The sequence below is a fragment of the Cetorhinus maximus genome, chromosome 9, assembly GCF_964194155.1.
Source record: "Cetorhinus maximus chromosome 9, sCetMax3.hap1.1, whole genome shotgun sequence".
NCBI classification, from domain to species: domain Eukaryota; kingdom Metazoa; phylum Chordata; class Chondrichthyes; order Lamniformes; family Cetorhinidae; genus Cetorhinus; species Cetorhinus maximus.
In genome coordinates this window covers 93,061,035-93,085,918 of record NC_135887.1, presented here as the reverse complement: position 1 = coordinate 93,085,918, position 24,884 = coordinate 93,061,035, and the positions used below count along the sequence as shown (strand labels likewise).

Below are 24,884 nucleotides of genomic sequence, written 5' to 3'. Positions count from 1 at the left end.
CTGATCTTATTAAAATCGGCCTTCCCCCAATTTAGAACTCTGATTTCTGGCCCATCCTTGATCTTTTCCATAACAACCTTGAACCTAATGGAGTTATGATCACTATCTGCAAAATGTTCCCCCACTGATAACTTGACCACTTGCCCAGCTTCATTCCCTGAAATTAAGTCCAGGACCGCCCTCTCTCTTGTAAGACCTTCTATGTACTAGCTTAAAAAGCTCTCCTTGATGCATTTTAAGAATTCCGCTCCCTCTAAACCTATCACACTATGACTAACCCAGTTAATGTGGGGTAATTTGAAATCCCCCTCTATTACTACCCTATTATTTTTACACTTCTCTGAAACTTGCCTACATATCTGCTCTTCTATTTCTCTCTGACTGTTTGGGGGCCCATAGTACACTCCCAGCAATGTGATTGCTCCTTTTTTGTTTTTCAATTCAACCCACATGGCTTCATTTGAGGAGCCTTCTAAGATGTCATCCCTCATCACAGCTGTAATTGATTCCTTGATCAATATTGCGATAACCCCTCCTCTTTTACCTCTTTTTACCCCTGTCTCGCTTGAAGACCTTATATCCTGGAATATTGAGCTGCCAATCCTGCCCCTCTCTCAACCATGTCTCTGTGACAGCAATGACATCATACTTCCATGTGCTAATTTGTGCCCTCAACTCATCTGCCTTATTCGTCAGACTCCTTGCATTAAAATAAATACCATCCAACTTTGCCAAACTCCCTTGTGCCTTAACTGGCCTATAATTTCTATGCCTTCCAGACTCACTTGCTCTCTCTTCTAATTTTGGCTGTGCATCTCCCCTTGCTGAACCTCCTCTCAGGATCTTATCCTCCTGCCAAGTTAATTTAAACCCTCCCCAACAACACTAGCAAACCTTCCCACAAAGATGATAGTCCCATTCCGGTCCGCCTTGTACAGGTCCCACCGCCCCCAGAAATGGTCCCAATGTCCCAGATATCTAAAGCTCTCCCTCCTGCACCATCTCTCCAGCCACGCATTCATCTGGACTAACCTCCTATTTCTATACTCACTAGCACATGGCACTGGAAGTAATCCAGAGATTACTACCTTTGAGGTCCTGTTTCTTAATCTGTTTCCTAGCTCCCTAAATTCTGCTTACAGGACCTCATCCCTCTTTCTGCGTATGTCGTTGGTGCCAAAATGTACCACGATCTCTGTCTGTTTGCCCTCCCCCTTTAGAATGCCTGCAGCCATTCAGTGACATCCTTGACCCTGGCACCAGGGAGGCAACATACCATCCTGGAGTCACATCTACGGCCACAGGAATGCCTGTCCACCCCCCTTACTATCGAGTCTCCTACCACTATTGCTCTTGTTAATAAATGTTTTAATTTAATTTTTAAAATCACTAAAGGTGTTAGTGGACTCATTACTTCTGAAGTCAGTGCACAAATCTTCTCCAAGTAAATACAAATTGCAAAACCGTTGTGATAACATGGCCAGGTTTCCCTTGTGGATTTGGTCTACCTGCCACATCATAACAAATGGAAGTAGTATATACATTTGGTCAACGATTTTGGGTTTACAAAGATCTCTTTTGATTTGATTATGCCATGATTAAAATTAAAACATGCAGCTTTCATAATTTTATTTGTTTCTCATTTCCACCAATTTCATCATTAGTTGTCAATCTTCCTCTTTCAACCAGGAGGTCTGGACAGTGTCAGTGATCAGCTCATTGATACTAATATACAAACAGAAAATGTTGGAAATTCTCAGCAGTGCTGGCAGCATCTGTGGAGAGAGAAACAAAGTTAATGGCCCAGATCTTCCGGTCTCCAAATGGTCGTAGCCTGGACCTACTCTGGAAGGTGAGCTGGGGAACCCCTCAGCAGTCCCAACGCAAGAATTTCCCAGGAAGTTTCAACTTCTAATGGGTAATTCCCCTACATCTGTCTCCAACTCTGAGTTAGAGCCAGAGACTTCAGGGGAGCCCAACTCACCTGAATAGTTACCCAGGAAATGTTAGATTGGAAATAAAACAGATCTAACTCCTGGATAATTATATAATTGACTTCCCCACAGCTCCCCCTTGACTCCCCCTCGACTCCCCTTCCTGGCCCTTTGACTCCCTCAACCATCTGACTGCCCCACCCAACTCTCTGATTCCCCCCTGACCCAACCTGACCCTAACTCACCACCATTCCCACCATGCCCATCCTGCCACCCTACCCACCCTGCCACATACCACCTATCATCCTGCCACCCACTGCTCTGCCACGCACCACCCTTTCATCCACCACCATGCCTCCCCCTCTCGTCCTGTCACTTTATCCACCCTTCTGCCCTACCCAACTGGCACCCTACCCTACCATCATTTGCTTCACTCACACTCATTCACTAACACAGTGAAAACCTATTTAAATACCCCAAAGCTTTTCAGTGTGTTAGTGATTGAAGACTTACCAAAATACGGCAGCTAGTGCAGTAAAAAGGGGGCGTGGCTTGGCTTTCCCTGATGATCCTGCCCTGTGAAGAATGTCTCCCAGAATGGTATGCTCTGCATTTTTGAAGAGGCCCAGTTTGGAAGTCCGTGCCAGAAATGCAGAGCTCCAACACTGTGTAAACAAATAGGAGCAGAGTGGAAATCCAAATTGCTGCTCCTCAGGAGATTTGATGACCGAAACTTTCTTCCCCACTCCCCCACCCCTCACCTCAACTCTTGCTGTGTGCTCCTGTGTCTCCAGGTAGTGCTGTTAAAAATTGGTGGCTGCTCAAAGAGCCATGAGCAAGAGGAAGATCACGCCAATTAGAGTGAAGAAGATTGCCACTTGACCTTACACTTACAGCCATCAGGTCAGATACTGGCACTGCGTGAATATCAGAGACTAATGTAGAATCGGGACCTGCAGGTGGTAAGTCAATGGCCATGAGTGAACTGCAGCCAGGGCAGGGGAAAGGATAGTTCATATGTAAAACCCCAGAGGACGGAACTGAGATGAGGGCCCTGTTGGGGTGGACTGTAGAACAATATTGATGATGGTGCACACCGAGATGCTTGGTGCATTGCCAGGCCCGTCAGGTTGGTTCCAGTAACCATATATGAGCATGGCGGAGTCTAGCTCCAGCATGACACAGTGCATCATGCAGAGCTTGGAACCCACCCTTTCCACTGTGGAAGTGGTAGTTACCTCCTTGGCAGCACTGATGGTATGTAGCACGGCTGGAAGTTTCTTGTTGTCTCAGTGCTGCAATGGAAGCTCAGCTGCGAACATGAGATCCATGAGTGCTGGCTCATACTGCTGCCATCATGGCTGCAGGTTCCTGTGCTCAAAGAGGCATGCAAGCTGTCCCAGCATTTCATAAAAGTCTGTAACAAATGGATGGTAAGGCATGTGATGTTTGTAAAATGGGGATTTGGAGTTGTGCTCAGTGGAACCGTAGTTGGATGAAATGATCATGATCCTCCTGCTCCTCCACTGCATTTTACTCCCGGTCCTTCTCCTCTTCCTCCTTCTCCTCTCTGATGCTATAAATGTCGCCTGCCCAACCTGAAAGGGTTGCGAAGCAAAGAAACTTAGGGTCATGGCCACCTTCGCATTCATTGACAGTGCTGTTCTTGCCCTGCCCTGAGGCTCAAGTCTGCTGTAGAGGTGGCAGTGTTCTCTGCGCACCTCTTTAATGAAACACAGATGATGCACATGCTGCTTCTGGCTTCAGTTGAGGTATGAGAAAGACTCCAGGAAGACCCTAGTTGGATAAGGCCTCCTGCTGAGAGCTCTTCTCCCTCTTCTGCTCCTCACTCTGAACAGTTTGTCTGCTTCTTTGCTGTCTCTGCTCCATCTACTTTTCACACTCTAGTCCAAGGAAGCTGGTTTAACTATACCACCCATGACTGGGATCAAGTGGTCTCACCAGAACTTTCAAAGTCAAGATTAAGCTTTTTCCACTTGAAGTACCATTCCCCCCTCCAACTTAAACAGCGCTAGAAAGCTCACAAGTACAAGCAGATCCAATAGAAATTATTCAGCAACGAACCTGTGAGCACTTGATGATTCCTTTAAATATCACCAATCAGGGGCTTTTTCAGCTGCTGAACATATATTCAACCATTGCATGTTTAAGACAGGGCATTATCTGGAGCATCAAGATGAAAAATGACAGTGCTTGTGTCAAGTCAGCATTACACACTGATTCACATCATGATTTGCCTACTCTGCATAGTTTTAACACATGCCCACACTAACACCTTCACCAAGGTGATGTTTGGAACAAACCATGCTGGAAGGGTGCATGTGTGGCATAGGCATCATTTTTGTAGCAAAAAATCACCCATAGCATTGAAACTACAGGCACTACAAAGCCCAATTTTGTAATAGTTGAATATGTAATTTATGGGCGGATCTATTGGAAAGTTATTTCCAAATTCCATGATTGTGGATGTTTCCCTCTCACCCACTTCTACAAAATAGTATTTTGTTTACAACAGCATAACTCTGACTCACCTTGAACAATATCAAAGGTTGAGTTAATATATAAACAAACATAGATCTGTTAGTATATAAATACAATATTGCATTCAGTGCATGACCATCACATTTCCAAGTGTCAAAAGAATGAAAAAAAGTGAAAGACCATTATTACAGAATGAGTTCTTCTGGCTGGCAGCCATTCAATTAAAATCACCTATGAATTAACAGTCCTCCTCCAGCAATTACAATTTACTTTTAATGAGTCTCAGGATTTATGGAAGCTTGATGTTAAGCCCTTAAAAGGAGCAGGACACCTAAAACTTACCAACAGAATAATACATTGCTCGCTCGGCAGTAAAGCAAACCTGTCATTATAAAGCAGCATATCATCTGACTTACAATGAGAAATAGTATGGGAGATCCATTACTGTAGAGAAAGAGAAGTTATCAATACCCTCAAAAGAGTTAAGAGCTTGTTGACACTTTCAGTATGAATGTTTATATAAAGCACCCATCTCAAATACTTGAGAATTTGTTTTGTTTTGGGATGGGATGTAAAGGTTGATGGAACCAGAATGCCAATATGCCCCCTGCCTGAAGGCCTCCTTCTTTGGCACAGCTGGAAAGAGGGAAAGGCATTTCAGCTGGATTTCTCCGTGACTGGCTTCCTGTTTGGAGGGGTTTTGCTTTCTAACATTACAGGAAGAATAATCGTCAGCAAAGGCTCAGCCGAACACTCAGCGAGCAAAAAAGCTTGAGCTTTGTGCTTTCCAAAGTAAAAGGTGAAAGAAAAGAAGGGAAAGGCAGGATGGATGACTTGGAACACCGACGTGAACTGCGGAGACAGAAACGTGAAGAGCTTTGGCGTCAAGCAGAGAGGTACAATTTGCTCATGTTTTGATTAAGGTCTTTCCTCTGCTCTCTGCAGAGCAGTTTATGCACATCGCAGGAAGCCTAAAGTTCAATGAAGCTGAAACATTAATAACTCCCAGTAATTGCAGCCCTCACTTTATTACTATTATCATTATTGTTTCTACAAGACCAAAGGCATAGAGTTATTCATTTACTGGACTGATTTTGTTTTTAATTGAACTGAAAGCTGTGGAGTGTTGTGTTATAGAAATCATTGACTGGGCTACAGTACTCTCAACCCCTGCACTGCTGAAACCTATAACCAATGAACTGATAGCATTTAAGATCATGAAATCTGAAGCTATTCATGCACAGATGTAATGTTTTTTCAAATTGTTTTAATAATGCCGTAGGATGGTTTGTTGAACTTACATATATCCCTTGTGACTGCTGATGACTGCTGAGACAGTAGCACATAATGGATGCTGGATGATCTGCAGTATGCAGTTGTGCTTTTCATTTGTTTTAGAAGCAAGAGAGTACACACTACTATATTTTTAACCCTTTCCGGTGCATTTTTCCTTTAATTGAGAAACCTAGGCGAAAGTCCATGTTCTATTGTTCAATCATGAAGGCCTAATTACTTGGTTCGTATTAATTTGATTACAAGGGCACCAAAGTGTTCAGCCCATTATCTCCTCAGGATGTGGATTTTCTCATCACAGGCGTTTGTGGTCTCTGCTGTCACTGATTGGCTCATATAGTTCGCCTCCCTTCCTCCTTGAGATGATAAGCTTAGAAATAGTCACAAGATTTCTAGGGTGATTTGGTGGCTGACCCTGTTATGATTTGTGCACTGACATGCAGTACTACCAATTCATCCTCTATCCTAGGTAAATTCCCAGGTGGAAAAGTTTTGAGCTTTGTCAGAGAAGTTGAAGCAAGCATCAAGTGGAAGCTAATTATTTCTACATTCAGCGGAGTGACAATCAAGGATGCACTTGCATAACTTCCATTCATTGAATTGTCTTATGTGAGAGCAAATGTGGAACATAAGTCTTGTATTTTGTTTCAGGACTTTCATGACCTCTGGGACCACCCAAGTGCTTTAAAGTGCTTTTTGACATGTAATGACTGCTGCAGTGTAGGAAGCGCAGCAGGTAAATTGTGCACAGCTTTGTCCCACAAACAGCAATCTGTTAATAACCAGACAATCAGTTTTATTAGTGATGCTGATTGAAGGATAAATATTGGCTAGGACACCAGAGTGAACTTGGCTCATCAACATAATGTCATTGGATCTTTTACATCCACTTGGGAGTCCGACGAGACCTCTTATTAAACCATCTCAGAATTGCTGGACCAACTTAGGTTTTGTGTCAAATCCCTAGAGTGGGACTTAAATCCATAACCTTCTGAGTCCAAAGAGTGCTAACACTGAGCCACAGCTGACACCTAAAGTGGCTTGCTGATCAGCATGCTTGAAAGAAAATATGTGTTACCTGTGCATAGATGGAAGGCAAAGGGAAAAATATATAGGCTTTGGGTGTGTTTTTTGAAAAAAAGTGTACATTTGGGCAACAGATTGAAAATACCCAATCCACAAAGACTCCTTATGGTCTCATGATGGAAAAGGGACTGGGAAATTAAATTTAATGTAAGAATAAGTCACTGTACATTAACCCAACTTCAACTGTCAAAACTGTGGAGCTGACTTATCATAGGATTTACTGTGGCAACCTCAAATGAATGCAAGACAGAAAGCAGAGAATTAGGGTAAAGGGTTGCTATTCAGTGTGTCAGAGCTGGGAAGTGACTTTTCACAAGGATCAGCGTTGGGACCACTGGTTTTCATCATTTATATTGACAAATTAAGCTTCGAGATCAAACTCACAATTTCCAGATTTGCAGTTGACAAATTGGGGAGGGTAGTCAATACGGAGGAGGACTGTAACAAATTGCAAGAAGACATTACTAAACTTGCAGAATTGGCTTATCATTGACAAATGAATTTCAGAACTGCCATGTATTACAGTTTGGAAGAAAAATGGCGCGGTTACATGTTATTTAGAAATAAGACTCTAAATGGTGTAAAGGAGCAGAGGGACCTTGGATTACAAATACACAATTCACCATAAGTAGTGATGCAGGCTCATAAGGTTGTTTCAAAAGAAAAAAAACCAAGCACTAGGGTTTATTTCTACTGGGGTAGAATTGAAATGCGGAGAAGTTGCACTAAACTTTTAGAGAGCCTTGGTTAGACCACATTTGGATCACTGCATGCAATCTGGTTGCCATAGAAAGGATACAGAAGTTCTGGGAAGAGTACAGAGAAGTTTTATAATTCCTCTGGTAGTGAGTTCCACATTCTCACCACTCTCCAAGTAAAGAAGTATCTCCTGAATTCCTTATATGATTTCTTGATGACTATTTTAAATTTGGCCTCTAGTTTTGTCTTCCCCCAAGTGGAAATATTCACTCTGGCAGGGGTCAATGGATAACAAAGAAGGTTTGGGAACACTGAGGGCTGAATTTTACCTTCAGCGTGCGAGCATACGCCTGACACACCGGAACGTAATATGACACGCAATGACGTTGGGCGTGCGTCCTGACATCATCACGCACTCGCGCGATATTTCATTCGGTGGGCATGCGCCAGAGTTGGCTGCACGTCCGCCGATAATTGAAAGGCTTATTAAGGCCATTAAGGACCTAATTAACTTGAAATTTACACTGCCGTCCAACCTTACGGTTGGTGGGCAGGCGAAAAGACCAAGCAGCCTTTACATTTTTTAGGCAATCTCATCCACGAGCAGGATGAGGCTTCCTAAAGCTAATACTATTTAAATAAAATCTTTATTTTGAAAATAAAAACATGTCCCATCTCATACGACACAGCCATTAAATTTTTAATGTCTTTATTAACCTTTTTAAAAAGTGCTTCAATCTCCCTGAGGCAAATTGAAGCGCTCTTTCGCACGCTGCGCACTAGACCCGAATCTCCCTCCACCCTCCGCCCACACAGGTAACACTCAGGTTGTGAAATCATAATGCAGAGCCGATCGCAGGCGGCGGTTGTCTCTCCCCGACCGCCCCCACCTGTTCCCTCCAAACCCGCCCGACAAGGGAAAAACCTAGGCCAAGATTTCTGAAACAGCATTTTTTTGCTTTGACCTTTTGCATCGAGCAATGCTTGCAATTGCCTTATTCCACATAGGATCTGAACAATTAGTAGAAAGAAAAGGTTCATCCCAACAATCCGGATTGAATTCAAACCCAGATTTTGAAACGAATGGACGATGCCTCACCCATTGCACAACTTGGTTCCCCCTAAAGGTTCTGATGAAAGGTCACAGATCTGAAATGCTGACTCTGTTTCTCTCTTCACAGATGCTGCCTGATCTGCTGAGTATTCCCAGCAATTTCGGGTTTTATTTCCAACATCTGCAGCATTTTACATTTGCATTATCAGTTCCCTCTGATGGTACATCTAGTTCACATAAATGTTTGAAATCTGGAATAACACCAAAAATTGTTGTAAATATGCAGCAGATCTGTCAGTGTCTGAAAGAGAAAAAATAAATTAATGTCTGGCTCAAATTCCTTTGTAAGGGCTAAGTTCCTCCTAAAACATTAACCCTTTCTTCCAAATTGAACCTTTTGTGTATCTCCAGCATTCTCTGGTTTTACTCATGCATTCAGACCATAGGATCATAGAATGGTTACAATACAGAAAGAGGTAATTTGGCCCATCATGTTCATGCTAGCTATATGCATCTGCCCCCTGTCTTTTTCCTGTAGCCCTGCAAATATCTTCTCCAGATAATTGTTCAATTCCCTTTTGAAAGCCACGATTGAATCCTCCACCACATTCTCAGGTTTGCATACCAGATCCTAACCCCATGCTGCATTTTCCACATGTCACCTGCAGTTCTTTTCTCAATCACCTCAAATCAGTGTCCTCTGGTTCTCAACCCTTGCTTCAATGGGAATAGTTTTTCCCTCTTTACTCTGTCCGGACCTCTCATGATTTTGAATGTCTCTATCAAATCTCCTCAATCTTATTTTCTCCAAGGAGAACAGCTCCAGTTTCTCCAATCTATCAAATTAACTGAAGTCCCTCAACCCTGAAACCATTCTTGTAAATCTTCTTTCATGCCTTCACATCCTTCTTAAAGTCCGGTGCCAAAATAGGACACAATACTCCAATTGAGGCCGAACCACTGTCACTGTTATCTAGATGACTTGAATGAAGAGATTGAAGGGATGGCTGCCAAATTTCCTGATGACACAAAGATATGTAGGAAAGTAAGTTGTGAAGAGGACATAAGCAGGCTACAAAAAGATATAGATAGGCTAAGTGAGTGGGCAAAGACCTGGTAAATGGAGCATAATGTGGGAAAATGTGAAATTGTCCAATTTGACAGGAAGAATAAAAGGGAAGCATATTATCTAAATGGTGAGAGATTGCAAAGCTCTGATATGCAGAGAGACCTGGGTGTCTTAGTGCATGAATCACAAAAGGTTAGTGTGCAGGTACAGCAAGTAATTAGGAAAACTAATAGAATGTTATCATTTACTGCGAGGGCAATTGAATACAAAAGTAGGGAAGTTATGCTTCACTTGTACAGGGCACTAGTGAAACCACATTTGGATTACTGTGCACAGTATTGGTTACCTTATTTAAGGAAGGATGTAAATGCATTGGAAGCAGTTCAGAGAAGGTTTATCAGACTATTACCTGGAATGGGTGGGTTCTCTTATGAGGAACAGAGGACAGATTAGGTTTATATCCACTGGAGTTTAGAAGAGTTAGAGGCAACTTGATTGAAACATGTAAGATCCTGAGGGATCTTGATAGGGTGGATGTGGAGAGGATGTTTCCTCTTGTGGGAGAATCTAAAACTAGGGGTCATTGTTTAACAATAAGGGGTCAGTCGTTTAAGACAGAGATGAGGAGAAATGTTTTGAGGGTCGTGAGTATTTGGAACACTCGTCCTCAAAAGCCAGTGGAAGCAGAGCCTTTGAATATTTTTAAGGCAGAGCTAGATAGATTCTTGGTAAGCAAGGGGGTGATACGTTATCAGAGGTAAGTGGGATGCAGATTTCAGGTTACTATCAGATCAGCCATGATGTTATTAAATAGTGGAGCAGGCTCGAGGGGCCGAATCACCTTCTCCTGCTCCTTGTTCATATGTTTTTGTATGTTCATAAAGTTTCATCATAACTTCTTGTTTATGTAGAACTCTATCTCTCTATTTATAAAGTCCAGGATCCTGTATGCTTTATTAATCACTTTTACTCAACCTGCATCCACTTTAGAATTGTATCATCTGTTTTATATTTCCCCTTCTCAGCCTACCAAAATGCATCACTTCACACTTCCTACATTAAATTTCACCTACCACTTTTCCGCCCATTCCGTCAGCCTATATGTTACCATGGGCAGGATTTCCCAGTCGGCATGTGGGGGCGGGAGCCGCACGCCAACACGTAAAATGACACGGGGTGATGTCGGGCGGGCATCCCAACATCACCCCACACCATTTACATTTTCAGGTCGGCGGGCGCGCAGCCAAGTCGGCTGCGCGTCCACCGACCTGTCAACGGCCACTTAAGGCCATTAATAAAGTAATTCAACGGATCAATGGACCTGCCCGTCCAACCTTAAGGCTGGCGGGCAGGCCAGGAGCCCAGGCGGGCTTCTGAAAAAACATAAAACCTCATCCAAGGGCGGGATGAGGTTTCATGAGGGATTTAAAATGTTTATAAAATGTTGAAGTAAAAGAAATTGACATGTCCCAGCTCACATGACAGTGTCACATGAGGGGACATGTCAGGATTTTTTTTTGCACTTCCAAAAATTTTTGCAACTTCCAACAATCTCCCTAAGGCGGCACTTTGCCTCAGGGAGATCTGTGCACTCTTCCACGCACGTGCACGAAAGACCGCACTCCTGGCTCAGGGAATCCCCCACCCACCCCGCCCGCACAGGGAACACACAGCACTTCCAAGCGGATGTCACGCTGGGCGGGCCTTAACTTCCTTGCCCATGTAAAATGGTGGCGCACCCACCTGCGCCCGCTCCAGCACATCCTCCCCAACGGGGGGAAAATGTTGCCTGATGAGCACAGATTTTCACTTTAATGACTTTGGTTTTCAGAGCTCTAATTGTCAGGCAAGTAAAAGCAGATTTTATGCATCACTGCCTATCAACAGCAACAGTGAGGGTTTCTTCTCCTGATTATTCCAGTGTGTCAATGTTTGGGTTTACATGGTTTACATTGACAATTCATTGATTCTAAAAGTTTGTTTTAATGCATTGACTCATCAGGCTGGAAGGTAAGAAGAGTGTATTTCAGTCTTTCTCTTCTAGCCTTGAATCATACAGTTTATAATATTAGCGAAAGGCGCTAAACTGTTTTTAAAAAATCACAAATGTCGGCCATATTGCCATGCTCATTTCAGAGAGATTAAATTATGTCTGTTTCCCTTTCACCAGAGAAAAAAATCTAAATAGTTCAAATCCAGATAAAATGTAACTCATATTGTAAATACATCTTAGTCACCCCAAATCAGACAGACTCCAATTATCCAAATATCCAACTCTTCGATCCTTTTGAATCCAATAGAGAGATCAGTAGATCAAGCTTCCCAGTGATATTCAAACAACATCCAGATTCAGACTGTTAAATGCTCTCTCTCAATTCTGTAGATAAGACAAGTGTTAACGTCTTGCAGCATTAATAACACCTTGCAGAGATGAAAGATAAAGTGTTGTGCTACAAACTGCTCAATTGAAACTGAAAACAATAAGGGCTCTGGAAATGAGAAATGCAAGAGTCTGACAACAGCTGAAACTCATCAGTCTGTCAGGACAAAGTTGTGTGCGTCAGTTGTTTATTTCGACTAATATTATGAGGCAGATTGTGAGAGAGTTTACAGTAACTCAGCAATTCTTTTCATGAACGTTTGCCATAAATTGTACTTTACATCAAAACTGCCTGGCCCTAAGATAAATTATAATACATTTTTTTAAATGGGTCTGAATAACTGAATTCAGTTCCTCCAATATGTGAGGTAGAACTTGACATACCATACCTTTTCTCATGGTGTAAATCTTTACAGATTGGTGCAGTGTATAAGCTATTGAGGAAATCTGTTTATTTTCATAAAATCCATTAAAACTATCTTATCATTGCCTATAAGAATCTCTTTTCATTCATAAAATGAAAGAAAAAATGTAATGACAACACAGAGAAAAAGATGGCAACAGTTAACTGCTAGCTAATGTTGCACTGTTATTGTTGAATATTTTCCTGTTTAACCAGTTAGTGATTGACTCAGCATAGAATTTTTCTTAAAGAGAATGAATTAATATCCAGTCAGATCAGTTGCCATCACGCTGTTGAAATCTCTTTGTACGATGTCTGTTTGAGTCCAATGTTTTTAGCCATTACTGACAAACTTCACCCAAATCCTGCTCCCACAGCATGACCTTTCCTCTTTGTGATTTCTTTCAGCTCTACTCTTGAGCACAATGGAGCCTTCAGCTTTCTTCCACTATAGATTTATCAATAACATTTATTCTTAAATTGCTGTTGAGTGCAGTACCATAGTCCATCACTGTAAACCAGTTTCACAGTGGCAACTCTCATTAGATGAACTCTGCAATGAGCTGTGCAGGGAACCCCAGGAAATCTTTTGTCAAAGTCCAATTTTCAATCCAAATATCTATTAAACTGCTTTCAGAGTGAAGGGGATCTTGGCACAGAAGAAGAGCCTATAATTTTCCTCATCTTCCTCGGTAGGATGTCCAATCTCCTCTGGCCAACATACCTGGAAAGAGATCTACTTCTAATTTCTTTCTTCACCATGACAGCAAAGTTAAAATTAAAAAGCTTCATGGCCAGTACTGGCAGTGCTGGTGCCACAGAAGCCTGGAACCTGTAAAATAACAACTGGACCACTGTGAGTGTGGCCTGTGCGGCATGCCATGATTGTTTAGAGCGCTACCTGGCTGTGTCATGTATGTACCAGAAACATGCAGAGTGGGTAGATTGTGACATTTGGCACCCAACCTGCCATTTAGGACTATGCAAGTCCTGTTAACATCATTTCTTAAATGCACAAGGGGTCCCCAATGGTGCTATTTGATGGAAATGGGACTTTCAGATGTGGTGCTTTTGACTTTCATTTGCTGCTACAGAGCGAGTGGAAGTACTGTGTTGCTGGGAGAGTTCTAAAAAGTGGGTTGATTAAGAAAGGAGCAGTGTGAAGTTGCCAAGAAAACCAGAGAAGTTTGAAAGTCTATCAGCAGACAGCCTGCTTCACTAATGGAGGCCACAGGGGCCGTCCCACTTGAGGCACAACAGGGAGTTGGAGCACAAGCAGTAGAGAAGGGAAGCTGTGTTCACATGGAGGAGAAGGGCTCTCAACAGAAGGGCATACCCATCAAATATCTTCAGGGAGCACTTCTCCTATCTACGCCCCAGCCTAGAGCAGAGTCTGAGGTGGTTACCTTTCACCAAGGAGTTGGTCACTGTACTGTGCCATCTCCGACATCCAAATCTATAGCTGCACAACAAGATGAGAATGGCACTACCAGTGGCTGTAAAGGTCACCATGGCCCTCAGTTACTGTGCTGAAAGATGCTTCCAGGTGGGAGCAGGCCACATTACCAACATTACACAACTCAACATGCATTGATGCATCAGGGGGGCAGGAGGGCGGTGACAGAGGCTCTGTATTCAAGAAGAGGGGGCTTAATAGTCTTACCACTTACCAGAGAGGAGCAGGAGGAGTGGCTTTTCAGGCCAGTAGGATTCCAAATGGTGCAGGGAGCCATCCTTTGCACATGACTTTGCAGGTACCATGTAAACTGGGAGATGTACCACTACCACTCTATGAACGGGCAGTTGATGTGCGACCATGCACAGGAGGTCTTGTCGTTGAATGCCCATAATCCTGGCAGCAGTCACAATATTTTCACTCTGCATTGGCCATTTCTGCCATCTTTCAGCCATCACAACAGCTAGAAGCTAGATACCCACTCTACACCTGGCTCATGACTCCCTTCTGCCGCTTGACCATGTGTGTATAGCCATCCTGCTACCAGTTATTGGGCAAACCATTGGCTTTCTGGAACAATGTTTCCATTATCCAGTACCCCCCACTCCTCCCCTCCAAGTAATCACAGGAACGAGTCTCCAAATTCATGCTTCTTCCTCCAAAATCTTGACCACATGAGGGCACAGCAGTTGCCACCAGGCCATTGGTAAGCAGGGGGGAGGAAGAGGTGTGGGGGGCTCATGGAAATCTCTTCCCTCTGGGTGGGTTTTCTATGAGCAGCCACTCATTCTGCAGTTCCCCTAAAATTTCACTGCCACAACACAGCTGCTCCAGAATTCAGCATCTTTCCTTCCCTCTGGCACAGAATATCACAACATCCTCCTGATCAAAATCTGAAATAATACCACAATAAAACCATTCTGTAACATTATCCATCCAATAATGTATATTAAACTGAACTGCTTATCCTTGTGTTTTCCCTTAGTGCCTATCTTGCAGCTGCCTTTGCCTGTTCCTTCTCAGTGACAGTATGCAAGTGGTTGATGGAAGGTAGCTGATTTCCAATGGGGACACTGTAGATGGTTTTGCAGGACAACCTCGAGCAGCCCTGGGCCTTGAGACCCCAGCTTTAGACTCTACCACCTCAGCATGGGTTCCAGCAGTTTTGACTGGTGGGCTGAAGGGATGATAGCAATGGTACTGTCTGGTGGGAGCATGAATGCTGTCAACCTGAGAGAGGACAACAGCTTCATTTCCATGGAGCTACTGCTGCTGCCCCGGGTGACATCTCAGCAATCCTAGGAATTTGGTGGAGCACAGGGTGCCACTGTGAAACCCTGTGTGCCCCTTTGAGCACCAATATCCACAGCCACAATGGCACCAATTTGAGATTACATGGCAGCAAGCACAAATCTCATGACCTGAGTCTGAGTTTCAACTACAGCATTTAGACATTGAGTGGCTTCTGCGTGTGCTGCCATGGAAGCTGAGACAGGGGCCACCAGATGCTGCATCAGAGCTGGGCCTGCAAATCCCACCACGGCAGTGGCCACCTCTTCCACACTGGAATGGACTGCACAAAGCCCTGTGCCAATTTGGGCTCCTCCATACTGTTTGACAATGACAACCAGCTCTGTGACAGCCTTGTCAATGCGACAGGCATCTCTGTGTTCATGCCCATCAGTGTTTCCCAGTACACTACCCCAGCAAGATCCTTATCTTGACTCCTCTATAGCAGAACTTGTCTGAGACCTTGTCCTCTAGTGGGCTGGTGCATGCATTATCAATTTCCCCCTCCCCTGGCTGCACCCACCATTACCTGGTGAGTCACGACTCGATACTATCAAGTACTTCAGTGCCAGTCTCTGAGCTGGTGACTTCGAGCGTCAAATCAAATGACTGTGCTTCTTCATCAAAGGTCCACTCATACCCTATGTGATGAGGCTGCACTGAGTGGCCAGTCAGCAGTTTGCATGCATCTGAAAGCAAATAGGCAGAAGAGAAGGATTGGGATGAGGGACAGGTGTGAGGTTTAGGGGAAAAGAATAATCCATACTCATGCCATCTCCAGCCTGTACTGGATAGCAGGATGCCAGTGAAGTAGAATTTGAGAAATGGCATAAGGCAGGCACAGAGCGTCATCCTGAATGTTCTCAGCAACACTGGATGTCATGGCCTCAGTCCTATAATGTGGAGCACCATCTTCTCCTAAGCGCTCAGGAGATGCAGACTTGCCTGTCCCCTACCAGTCCTCTCTTGCTTCCTCCTGTTTTGTATGATACTGCCCTGCAAGAGAAAGGAAAAGAATATCAGTGTGTGTTGCAATGTGTTAGGGTGATGTGCCTGTCATAGCTGGAAGTATGTGGAAGCTGCAGGATGCGGGTGTGAGGCTGGCAGCATTGGTAAGTGTGAATATGAGGTGGAGCATCTGAATGTTGGGCATGAGTCTTGATTGCTGCTAGGTAAGTGATGGGGGTGTGAAGCATTGAGCAGCATGGTAGGTTGGTGGTATGGTGTGTAGGCATTGACATCTGACTGTGTTCACTGACCTTGACAACTTGTGCAAGACTATTGAACTTTTTCTGGCACTGTAGCTGGACATTTGGGGCCAGACCTGGGGAATTCATCTCCTTGACCACCTATTCCCATTCCCTTCATAGGGCCTGCCTTGAAGGCCACTTTGGCTACTGTGCAAACATGACCTCTCTCTTTCTTTTGACTGTGATGGTGATAACTGATTGTTACATAAACTTAAATACTAGATACTATACGGTATATTCTGCATTACATATGGGGTCATAGAGGTCAAATAGCACACGTGCATGGGACAGTAATGGTGGTGGGTGGGTGGGGGTGGCTGAAGATGGCCAAATAAAGTCTGTGAATCAGTCCAAATCTTAGTCCTGTTAAGTATCATCATTGATGGATCTGACACATTGGTCTCCAGCACCGCATCATAGAACCTGGAGCCCTCTCTTTGGTCTTTTGCGTCAATGGCAATCATTTTCCTTCTCTCAAAGACTTTCAGAAACAGCTCCACCAGCTGCCGTAGCCTGAGTGTACATTCCCTTTAAGAGGGGCAGCCTGCCTTTAAAAAGTGCAGGCAATCACTATATTATGCTGGCCATGCACGCTCCTGGGTCCTCTGTGCATATAGCCAGTCAGCAGCACAATTTGTGCTGGGACTGCATGCGACAGTTTTGTCAATGCTTGTGGGCTGCCTACCTCAACTCAACCAGGCGGGGATAATCATGCGTTGTGCTAAGAGGCCTAATTGAATGTTTAGCCCCTTTTCTCGAGGCAGATTACAGTTGATGAATCATATTGTAAGGTCAGGGATGCTATGTTACATGAAGCTCGAGAAGGATATTCAGCTCAGTTTTTAGCAGTCTCTCATCCATGCTGCTTTGTTGCCAGTACAGTACACAATGTATGTTGTCAACATGCTTATTGTGGCTGCTGATTTAAAATCTTGAAAAGATTGATAAGGCACAAAATCGCTATCCCTTAAACAGAGCAGATAAAGTATCTGATGAAGGTGTTTGGTCGTTTGGTCACTTGTTTGGATGGTCGTTCCAATCTCCTCCATTCATCCAGGCAACAGTAAGCCCAGTCATACCTACATGCCATCTGCTTTTGAAAGTTGCCCTCCAGGTCCAGCTCGTGCCTCCCAGGCAGCTCCCAAAGCAACTAATTGTACGCTAACCATGACTTCAGCCCAATTTGGGCCTTTGTATTATAAAAGTTGTACTGCATTGCTAATGCAGCATGGGGTCAGGACCCAGAAATGATCTGGGCATCGAGTAACCCGACCAGGGATTGAAAATCCAGTTTCAGGTGTCCATCAGCACTCTGGTTGCTGGAATGAATGCAAGAACACGTGGAAGATAATTCCATGCCCCCATTTCACTTTTCCTGAAGAAGTAAAAAACAATTCTTTGGGTAAGTTCACAACAGGCTAATTGCTAAAGAACATTTGAGCCCTGTCAGGAGAAAGAGGGGTTGGGAGCTAGTTTCACTATATAATCGCTGTATACCATCTGGCATTTCTGCCCAAATGTATTTACAGATACAACACAGGATTCCATAAAGTAAAATAATCAAACTTGTACTAGGTACACACTGGAATGATTTGTTTGGAAATAGTTGGTCAAAGTTCCTGGAACATCTTTTGGTAAATTGTTCAAATATCCGGTGATGCATAGATAAAGTCCTTCTTCCAGCCCTATCCAACTGTGTATGCCAGGAATGGAGAATAGAAAGCTGAAGAATGGTTACGTGGCCAACCATTGATGCACTGAAGTCTTTCGATTGAGAAGCAGTCTCTTTGCAGATGTCCTCTAACTGCTTTTGGATAATGATTAATGAAGCTGTCTCATTTTTAAACCTTTGAACATTTTTCCACAAAAGATTTTGGGAGGTAAAAAAAAAGAATTACTTTTAATATTGTGCTTTAAAGCATCATGCATTCATGCAAGTTTTCAAAGTGTGTTAAATTAGGTCAAATATTCGCAGGTCAAAGTCCTTGTGTAAGGAAGCCCACCAGTGATGTAAAAATATAAGCCAGGGGGTCCAAGCTACCCCTCTGCCCTGGATCCTACTGGTCAATTTATCCTCTGGAGGTTAATGCTCCTCAGTTCACTCAGAGCTGACTGATCCAAATTGGTTGGAAATTCATTGAATTAAGGGAAATGTCATCACCCCGAAATATTTGCCTAAAGAGTGGTAGGAGATTCCATCCCTTTAAAACACCTTTTGGAAATAACTAAAATTAAAAGTAATCCATGGAAACAACATGTTGGTCTCTGTCCAAAATGAAAAGGGCTAACTCCTCCCAACCTGGAAGTAAAGGATCAGGGATTCAAACTCACTCCCTGCCAAGTTAGCTCACATCCTGTTCATTGGTTGCACTGTCGCGGGTGATGCCAGGAATTGTAGGGCTGATTCCATGGTTACACAACCTAATGAAGATGAGAGTTCACAGGGATTGCTAGTCAGAAACTCACTGCTATAGTGACATAGCCATATCTCTGCCCCTGATTCCCCTCCATGGAACATGGGATCAGGGGATGATCCCCTATATTCCAACCATGTAGGTGCTTAACCCTTCAGCCTTTGTTCAGAAAAGAGGGAACCCTTAATTGGCCTGAGGGCCTGGTCAGTGATATAATCCTATTTTGGGCATATTCAATTCTCAGAAGGACTGAGACGCTGACTAATTCAAAGAAGCGGAAAAGGATTTCTGAAGTTTTAGCACAAATTAAGTCTATGCTGTAGCAGCTGCTCCTCCAACAGGATGTGATTGGGGTCAGAGCATTGCTCTTGTCCCCGTGTGCTGGATTAAATTTGAAATCATTGCAGATCCGAACATGCACTTTGTCTGTCCCAAACATCTGATGAAAAGAACAGCAAACAGATGTAAAGCACACTCACTTTGATCTGGTAGCCAAATTCAATAAAAGAGGATGGGAAAGTTCTAAAAATTTTAAATTGGATCCAGATTGTACATGTTATGCAGTTGCCGTGGATACTGGGCTTTTATTTAGAGTGACTACAACTTGTAAACTCTGCGTCTTTTTTGCGAAAGGCTTCCAAAATAATGAATTCTATTGAACCTTATTGGAACCAGGACTCAGAACTTGCTGCAGCAGACGAAAGGCTTATTGTGACAACATTGGCAGTACCATTACTGGCTGTCAGAAATGGAAAGAGTCAGTATAGTGTTTGGAAATGAGTTTGAATCGAGGCAACAAAATATTAGATTCTCCCACAAGAGGAAACATCCTCTCCTGATCCACACTGTCAAGTCCCCTCAGGGTCCTAAAGGTTTCAATCAAGTCACCTCTTACCCTTCTAAATTCTAGTGGATACAAGCCTGACCTGTCCAACCTTTCCTCATAAGACAACCCACCCATTCCTGGTTTTAGGCTAGTAAACATTCTCTGAACTGCTTCTAATGTATTTACATCTTTCCTTAAATAAGGAGACCAATGTTATGTTTAATACTCCAGATGTGGCCTCACCAGTGCCCTGTACAACAGAAGCATAACCTCCCTACCTTTGTAATCAATTCCCCTCACAATAAATGATAACATTCTATTAGCTTCCCTAATTACTTGCTGAGCCTGCATGCTAGCCTTTTGTGATTCGTGCACCAGGACACCCAGATCCCTCTGAATCTCAGAGCTCTGCAATCTCTCACCATTTAGATAATAAGCTTTTTTATTCTTCCTGCCAAAATGAACAATTTCACATTTTCCCACATTATACTCCATCTTTGCCATTCACTCTATAGCCTCCTTATGTCCTCTCCATAATTTACTTTCCTACCTATCTTTGTGTCATCAGAAAATTTAGCAACCATTCCTTCAGTCCCTTCGTCCAATTCACTTATATAAATTGTAAAAGGTTGAGGCCCTAGCATTGATCCCTGTGGCACACCAATCATCACATCCTGCCAACCAGAAAAAGACCCATTTATGCCAACTCTCTGCTTCCTGTTGGCTAGCCAATCTTCTATCCATACCAATATGTTACCCCCTACTCCATGAGCTTTTATTTTCCACAATAACCTTTTATGTGGCACTTTATCAAATGCCTTCTGGAATCCAAGTATAGTACATCCACCGGTTCCCCTTTATCCACAGCATATGTAATTCCTTTTCAGGTTGTACGACATGTGCACATTCTGCTTTCATGTTAGTGTGAGTCTGCTGTTCACTAGGTATTGGCATTTCAAAAGCTTCAGCAGGCAAGACAACAACTGGAATAGAATTAAATATCACCTCGGGTTCTGTTGTTATACAGTGTTTTACTGAGTCAGGTTGTTGTTCTGCTGCCTCTAATAGATTCGGAGAAGTTACACTTCCTTATATATTGGAACGGTGTGTGAGATTTAGTAGCTAGCATATCAGCAGTTTCAGTTACTTCCTCTACAGCATTGACATCAGGGTCTGGGGAATCAGCTCTATGTTCTGCACATGTTTCACTTGGCCATTTTTGGAGTTTTTGTTCCTGGTTCCTCTTGTGAAAGTCAGGGCAGTGCTGGCACCAGGTTGATCTATGTCATCAGTGTCCTTACCAGAATAGTCAGATGGATTGGCAGCCTGGTCACCATTCATCAGTAATGATCTGGTCACACAAGTGGTATCTTGGTTACCATCCTCATCCACTTCCTCTTCAAAAAATAGTGCAAGGTTCGGAATTTCCATCCCTGGCTGGTCACACTGGTCAATGGTGGTCAGGTCTCCTGCTTCATGCACCCTTTCCTCAAAAAGTAACAATTCCCAGAATGTTCCCCTGTAAGTGCAAGTGTGGAGCCTACTCTTTGAAGGCTAGTTCAAACCATTCTGGGTTGGCTTGGGTTTCCACTGCAACTGGTGAATAAAGAAGCTTCAAAGCTATACAAGCTTCTCTGCTTATAAAGAGCAACCTTGATTATGAGTAATGTACAGAGTGTCAGTAAGCTCTTTTTCATTACATCAAAGTGTGGCAGGCATCTGCCCTTGCATCTTCAGAGGAGTGCCCTTGGACCTTGAAGTCATGTGGTAGATGGATTGAGAAACTTGGGCTGCAGCCATGGTACCGTATCAGGCAGAATGGACACTCCTATGCCTATGTTTAACTTAAAATTGGTTTTGTGGTCATTGGCTATAATAATCACACTCCAAAAGGTCTCCTTAGATTGTGCAGCTTCACCCAAGAATGGCACTTTGTGTTCCCCTGTATCTTCTATTTCCTTGATGCTGCTTGATCTGATTTGTCTCCCTTGAAATTTGGAGTAGGAGGCTTTCTGTTACTGCATAGCACTTTACAATGGCCCCGTCTCTTGCAAGAATGACTCTTCTTGTATGGCAAGACAGTCTTCGTGCCTATGGGGCTTTTGGCACCACAACAGGAGCACTGGATAATGATGGTACCCGCCCTGTCTTCATTTTGGGTCTGCTTTTTAGTGAGTACATGCTCACAAACCGGACTGGGTCAGTAGTCTCAATCCATAAAGGTTCTGCATCGCCCTAAATTAAAAGGCAGTTCTGCTTCCATAGCTCAGCTAATTGGACTGCCTTGGATAATGTTAACTCTTCTCTGGACTGCAGAAAATCAGATAAGGCTTTATCAAGCACTCCCACAACAATGTGGTCTCAGATAAGTTCCTCCTTTAGAGCTCGGAACTGTCAGCCGACCGATGCAGGTCATTAATGAAAAAAATCAATACTTTTTTCGGATTCCTCAGTGAGCCAGTTAAAACTCGTCGTGTAATATTCCCCCGAGGACTAAAGTAAAAATCTAAATACTAAGGTACTAAATGAGGTACTAAGGTCTTAATAACCTCTTCATAGGTTGCTGCATCTTCATTAACATCCTGTCTTACTAAAATGTCATCTGCGCTGCTGCCAATGGAATAGAGGAATGTGTTGACCTGCTATTTATCAGGCTTCTGTGCTAACCCTGAAGAAGTCCTATAACCTGTTGAATCTGCAATGCCAGTTTTTCCAATGCATTGCTTGGTAGGTGCCTTCCATGTGGTCAAAGAAGTCGGGCAGAAGTAGGACTTTTTCCATGGTTATTTGTAACTTTAATTGACTGTCTTAGGTTCCAAAGATATTTTTCCTTCCAATTCTTTGCTGCAGTTGTTCTCTTGCTGCTTTCATCTCGATAGCTTTCACTTTCCCTCCACTGGCAGCTTCATCGGGAATCCTTGTTATTCGGTAACTTTACCGCCATCACCATGAAGTAACAAGATAAATGGCCCTTGGGTATGTTTAACAGAGGCTACTGGAAGTAAGGCATCCAGGAACTTCCAAATATTTATTAACTATATACAACAATGTGCAGGGATCGATAAGCACGAGGCTCCTTCCAGAAGCATCTCTCTGAGTTCCAGTGACATCTGATCTGACATCACATGATGATGCATGTCTTAGCATAATAGCTATTAACCCTTTATCATCCTCTTGAGGCTCTTTCGCAAACCTTCTGATATTTGCTACAAACCAAGATTGTTGGAGATTTGCAAGGTGAAAAATGATGTGTAGTGTAGGAATGTAAAAATATAAACATATATAAATTTTAAAATGGGGAGATTTATTATGAACAAAAGAAAAGCCTGCAGGTAAACCCACCATTATTGTAGTGTTTGTAGTGAAATTATATTGCTCTAACCACACAACCAGTGATTAAATGGGAATTCAAAGTTGTGTCTCTTTTTGTTTTATACAACCCTTCAGAATGCTCAACTAGTGCTCTAAAAGATAATGCACAACTAAGTGGCCAGGTAGAAAGCATCTACAAGAATATAACCCCATTACAGAATGTACAAATTCTGAGAAATGGAACAGCATAAAAGACATAAACCAAGTGCACCGTTGACCATATTGATAAAAGCAAAAAAAACAGCATGCAGGGCCTACACTTGAAACATATACTGGGACCTCTGTTATGCAAATAAAGGTCCTCACACCTGTTTAAGATGCCACTGCAGTAGTGGTTTGCTCTGAGGCAGTCACTGCTAGAAATCCAGGCCTAAATGTGGACCCATCTATTAGGAAAGTTAAGTTTATAAAATGCACTTAGCCTGAACATAGAGCGGGAAAAACAGGTGTAGTCCTCCTGACCCAACAGATCAGCCATGATCTTATCAAATGGCAGAGCAGGCTTGAGGGGCCAAATGGCCAACTCCTGCTCCTAATTTGTATCTTCGTATGTTCGTATTCAAAACACGAGCTCTGCCAGACAAAGGTTATTGCTATTGTGCACATTCCTTTAAATTTGAGGTGCTGATCATATGCTGCACATACCCCGTTATGCCAGTTGCAGTGAAAGGTCAAAGCTGTCTTGAGACCTTATGCTAATTAATCAAAAAAGCTGAAGTCACAGGCGCCCAATTAGCCATTTGCTGTGATTGCAAAATGAGGGCTATGTTTTTGTAGATCCTTTGTTTCCCCACCCTTTGTTGCCCTCCCACCCACCCAACTAATTTGTGTCTTCTCCAGAAGCTGTTAACGTTTGCTGAGATACAGCCCCTGGCATACTGGTGTCTTACCAAGCTGGCCATTCTTCAGGTGTGATCATTACTGGTGACTGTCATAGGCATCAGATCCAGACTCCATCTGCCAGGTCTGGGGGTAGATTTTATCCCTGTCATTTTTAGGAGGCCAACCACCCCAAGTGGAGGTGTGAAGAGGGCCAGGCCTGCCCTATTAACATAAGGTCAGCAGAATGTAAGAGGAAAATCAGAGACAACCTGTAGGATCTGAGCTGCTGTAATATTTGCCTCCAGTCTTGAGAAAAATTGCTCAGCAGGTCCAGTCTTGGGATGGATAAGAGGATATGTGACGGCAGTGGGACCTAGATCCTGGCCTAATGAAAATAACTTTTTATAAAAACTTACCTTTGGGTTCCCCTTTGGCTGAACAGGCAGCTAACACTTGGCGGACATAACTTATATGGTGCATATCCCGCCTAGCTGAGTCCCAAATAGCATCAGAATTTTGTTGACATCAAAGGACACCGATTTAACTGTGTATCTACCTATTCCAAGGGCTGCAGCAAATGATATCAGGTACAGCAACAATGGGAACAGAATGGTAAATTTTTTTCCCTTTTCACTCTTGGGTGCTGCCTCCCTCTTTCTGACAAGTGGGAGGCCTTGATATATATCTTCCCACTAATTTTCATATATATAAACCTTCCAGATGCTGGGGTCACTGGATAGTAATCAGGAACAAGCTGGTTGTGTCTCTCATCTCCCTAAATAAGGGGACTGATAATAGTATTTTTACAATTGCCCTGGTTGAAATTATCTGCCTTGTTATACAGAGGGATCAGGTCTGTATTGCTCAGTCTACATTAGGCATTTCATCAGCTAAGACGTGAGAGGGGGAGAGCTTTATTTGTAGACCTGCTGTGGAAGGTTCCAAATGCTTTCTGCTTGCTCATCCTCGCCATCGCTGCACAACCACACAACTTTCCCACCTGATAAATTCACACCGTTTTTGGTAGTTGTGCC

At 43.3% G+C, this 24,884-nt stretch overlaps 1 protein-coding gene across 1 annotated transcript in view; it reads left to right on the top strand.

Annotated features, from left to right (window-relative positions):
• Positions 1 to 5,124: 5,124 nt before the first annotated feature.
• lsp1a (lymphocyte specific protein 1 a) overlaps positions 5,125 to 24,884 on the top strand; it is a 371,560-nt gene continuing 351,800 nt past the window's right edge. Inside the window, exon 1 of the mRNA XM_078549109.1 lies at positions 5,125 to 5,332. Coding sequence (XP_078405235.1) covers positions 5,262 to 5,332 — 71 coding nt within the window. The 5' untranslated portion in view covers positions 5,125 to 5,261. The remainder of the gene's footprint in view (positions 5,333 to 24,884) is intronic.